The sequence below is a fragment of the Lolium perenne genome, chromosome 5 (genome assembly GCF_019359855.2).
Source record: "Lolium perenne isolate Kyuss_39 chromosome 5, Kyuss_2.0, whole genome shotgun sequence".
Taxonomy (NCBI): domain Eukaryota; kingdom Viridiplantae; phylum Streptophyta; class Magnoliopsida; order Poales; family Poaceae; genus Lolium; species Lolium perenne.
Window position 1 is genome coordinate 239844072 of NC_067248.2, and position 3664 is coordinate 239847735.

Below are 3664 nucleotides of genomic sequence, written 5' to 3' on the forward strand. Positions count from 1 at the left end.
AGGGCCCATTGCCTTGCCTCCCTTCATCCTTCTCAACGCCTCCTTGACCTCAGACTCCTGGATTCGCCGCACAAAACGCCTACTAGTATCATCAAAGGAGTTGTCCAGTTCGATGTAGAGCTCTCAATCTCCCCAGTGATCGAACAGACCGTCGAAGTACTCCCGCCATCTATGCTTAATCTCCTTGTCCTTCACCAGGAGCTAGTCTGCTCCGTCCTTAATGCATTTGACTTGGTCAACATCCCTCGTCTTCCTCTCTCGGAACTTGGCCATCCTATAGATGTCCTTTTCGCCTTCCTTCGTGCCTAACCGCTGGTAGAGGTCCTCATACGCCTGCCCCCTTGCTTCACTCACAACTCGCTTTGCGGGCCTCTTTGCCATCTTGTACTTCTCCATGTTGTCTGCACTCCTATCCACGTACAGGCGTCCGAAACAATCTTTCTTCTCCTTAATAGCCTTTTGGACATTAGTGTTCCACCACCAGGTATCCCTAACTTCGCGTCTACTTCCCGTGGACACTCCAAACTCCTCCAAGGCCACCTTACGAATATAGGTCGCCATCTTCATCCACATGTTATCTGCATCACCTCCTTCCTCCCAAGGGCCCTCCTTAATGACCCTCTCCTTGAACGTCTGAGCTTCCACCACTTCGTTCTAGCGACTTTCGCACGCTTATCCCGCTGGACACAAAGTCAAAAGCGGAAGTCAGCGACCACAAGCTTATGTTGATGGACAACACTCTCTCCAGGTATCACCTTACAATCTAGGCACACACTCATGTCTTCTCTCCTTGAGAGGATGAAGTCAATCTGGCTACTGTGGTGGCCACTACTAAAAGTCACTAGATGTGATCCCCTCTTTTTAAATAGGGTGTTAGCTACGATCATGTCGTACGCTAAAGCAAAGCTTAAGACATCTTCCCCTTCTTGATTCCTGATACCATAGCCAAATCCCCCATGCACCCCTTCAAAACCTATGTTAGATGTACCCACGTGGCCATTAAGGTCTCCTCCAATGAAGAGCTTTTCGCCACTGGGTACACACCTAACCAAGTCCTTTAGGCCTTCCCGGAACTCCCTCTTGGTGTTCTCATTGTGGCCTATTTGCGGGGCATAAGCGCTAATAACATTGAGAACTAAGTCCCCAACTACTAGCTTGACTAGGATAATCCGGTCCCCACATCTCTTGACGTCTACCACTCCATATTTGAGGCTCTTGTTGATCAAGATGCCTACTCCATTTCTGTTTGGAGGAGTTCCCGTATACCACAACTTGAAGCCGTTCACGTATACCACAGCTTGAAGCCGGTATCCTCTACTTCCTTCGTCTTCTGCCCCCTCCACTTGGTCTCCTAGACGCAAAGGATATCAACACCTCTCCTCACCGTTGTATCAACTAGCTTCCGAAGCTTACCTATCAGGGACGCGTGCGTGAATGTACTAAAAATATATGTAAATATATTTTCAGGGGCCACACAATCTTATTGCAAGCGTGATGGCTACGAGGAGGGCATAGGCGATCCAGAAAGAAACGAATTGGTCGCTAGACTCCGCCCTGCCCCTGGCTCATTAGAACCTATCGATTAATTTTTTATAGATACAAACCTATCGATTTTTTGAGAAATACAAACCTATCATTTAGTACTGTGCGGGTACTACTATTGAATGGGCTTGGCCGTTTTGGCAGCCGAAGAAAGAAAATGCTAGGGGCGTGTTTCGTAGCTTGGAGGCCTCTTGGCTCGCATGGGGGTGCCGTTTTTGGCCCGTTTGGTTTTCTGGGCTCACCCGTGTTGTTGCATCGCACGATTCTTAAATCAGTGTTTTGCCTGCATCCAGATGAGCGCCCGAATCAGCCGTTTCTATTAGGCATGTCCCATTATCTTCACTTTTCCGCTCGAATGATGCAACATCTGCATGTGCACTTGTGAAAGGATCGTATGCCGCACCTAGAGGGGGGGGGGGGGGGTGAATAGGTGCTAACCAATTTTTAGTTCTTTTTCAATTTAGGCTTGACACAAAGGTAAATTCTCTAGATATGCAACTATGTGAATTTACCTATATGACAAGGCCAACAACTAAGCAATATAAAGCTAGACAATATATAGGGGAGATAATAAGGATAGAGGTAACCGAGAGTGGAGCACGCGGAGACACAGAGATGATTCCCGTAGTTCCCTTCCTTTGCAAGAAGGTACGTCTACGTTTGTAGGAGTGTGGTCGCTACGAAAGCCAGACCAACGCCACGAAGGCTTCACTCAGGTCTCCTGTGAGCAACGCCACGAAGGCCTAGCCCACTTCCACTAAGGGATTTCCTCGAGGCGGAAACCGGGCCTTTACAAGGTTCTTGGGGCACACATTGTTATCACCAGAATTTGACCGAGTCAGAGGTGGGCCGCGATCAAGATAGGATTTGAAGATATACATGAGAAAAAGAACGAGAATCGGCCTGTTATGCAAAGTTGGGCTAGTTTGCCCTTGTATCTGTAATATAGTAGATCGCATCTTAGACTAGAGGTTAGAGTTTGTATCGTGCACGGTGGGGATTTCCCACGTTAGAAAGTCCCCTGGACTATAAATATGTATCTAGGGTTTATGGAATAAACAACAACCAACGTTCAACCAACAAATCAATCTCGGCGCATCGCCAACTCCTTCGTCTCGAGGGTTTCTACCGGTAAGCAACATGCTGCCTAGATCGCATCTTGCGATCTAGGCAGCACAAGCTTCATGTTGTTCATGCGTTGCTCGTACTGAAGCCTTTTTGATGGCGAGCAACGTAGTTATCATAGATGTGTTAGGGTTAGCATTGTTCTTCGTTTAAACATGCTGTCGTAGTGCAACCCTAGCATATCTAGCCGCCCTTACACCTATCTTAGGTGTAGGGGCGGCACCCCGCTTGATCATTATTTAGTAGATCTGATCCGTTACGGTTGCTCCTTGTTCATCAAGGATTAGTTTAATATCTGCAATAGTTAGGCCTTACAAAGGGTTGGAGGATCCAGCGGCACGTAGGGTGGCGTTCGCTAGTCCTAGACAGGATGTTCCGGGGATCAACCTCGTGTTGGTTTTTAGGCCCTATCTAGGATCGGCTTACGATCACCGTGCGTGGCCGCGAGGCCCAATCGTGAGTAGGATGATCCGATTATGCGGTGAAAACCCTAAATCGTCGTAGATCTCATTAGCTTTATCTTGATCAAGCAGGACCACCATATATTCGTGCACCTCGTACGAATCATGGGTGGATCGGCTCCTTGAGCCGATTCACAGGATAACCTGAGAGCCGATCGAGGCTCGTATTTAATGTTTACGTGTATGCCATGCAGGAAACTAAGCGAGGCATCTCCATCACCTTCCTGACCAGGTATAGGTCAGGTGGCACGCCCTTGCAATCAGCATCGGACGTGTGACCAGAAGGCTTTGCGGGCCGTCGCTCGGAGGGACCTCGGCCAGCCGCAGCCCTAGGTTGTTCCCGGCTCTACGGTGTTGCCCGTCGCTGCCCGCCGGTGGGTTTTGACGTCAACACATTCTGGCACGCCCGGTGGGACAAGCTTCATCATCAACCACATCGCCATCTACATCTGAGATGGCGGACGGCACGCCAGTCACGTACGAGGATCTGACGGACGAGCTCAAGAAGAAGTATGACGAGATCAAAGTCATCCTCG

General features: G+C 49.0%; 1 protein-coding gene across 1 annotated transcript; it reads right to left on the reverse strand.

The window, feature by feature from the left end:
* Positions 1-201: 201 nt before the first annotated feature.
* On the reverse strand, positions 202-561 carry LOC139831776 (uncharacterized). The gene has a single exon (XM_071821109.1). The coding sequence runs from the start codon at positions 559-561 to the stop codon at positions 202-204; it is 360 nt and encodes a 119-aa protein (XP_071677210.1).
* Positions 562-3664: the final 3103 nt, after the last annotated feature.

Bases quoted from the DNA above. Each gene is read 5' to 3' on its own strand.
- LOC139831776 (XM_071821109.1), bottom strand. From the start codon at position 561: ATGGCGACCTATATTCGTAAGGTGGCCTTGGAGGAGTTTGGAGTGTCC.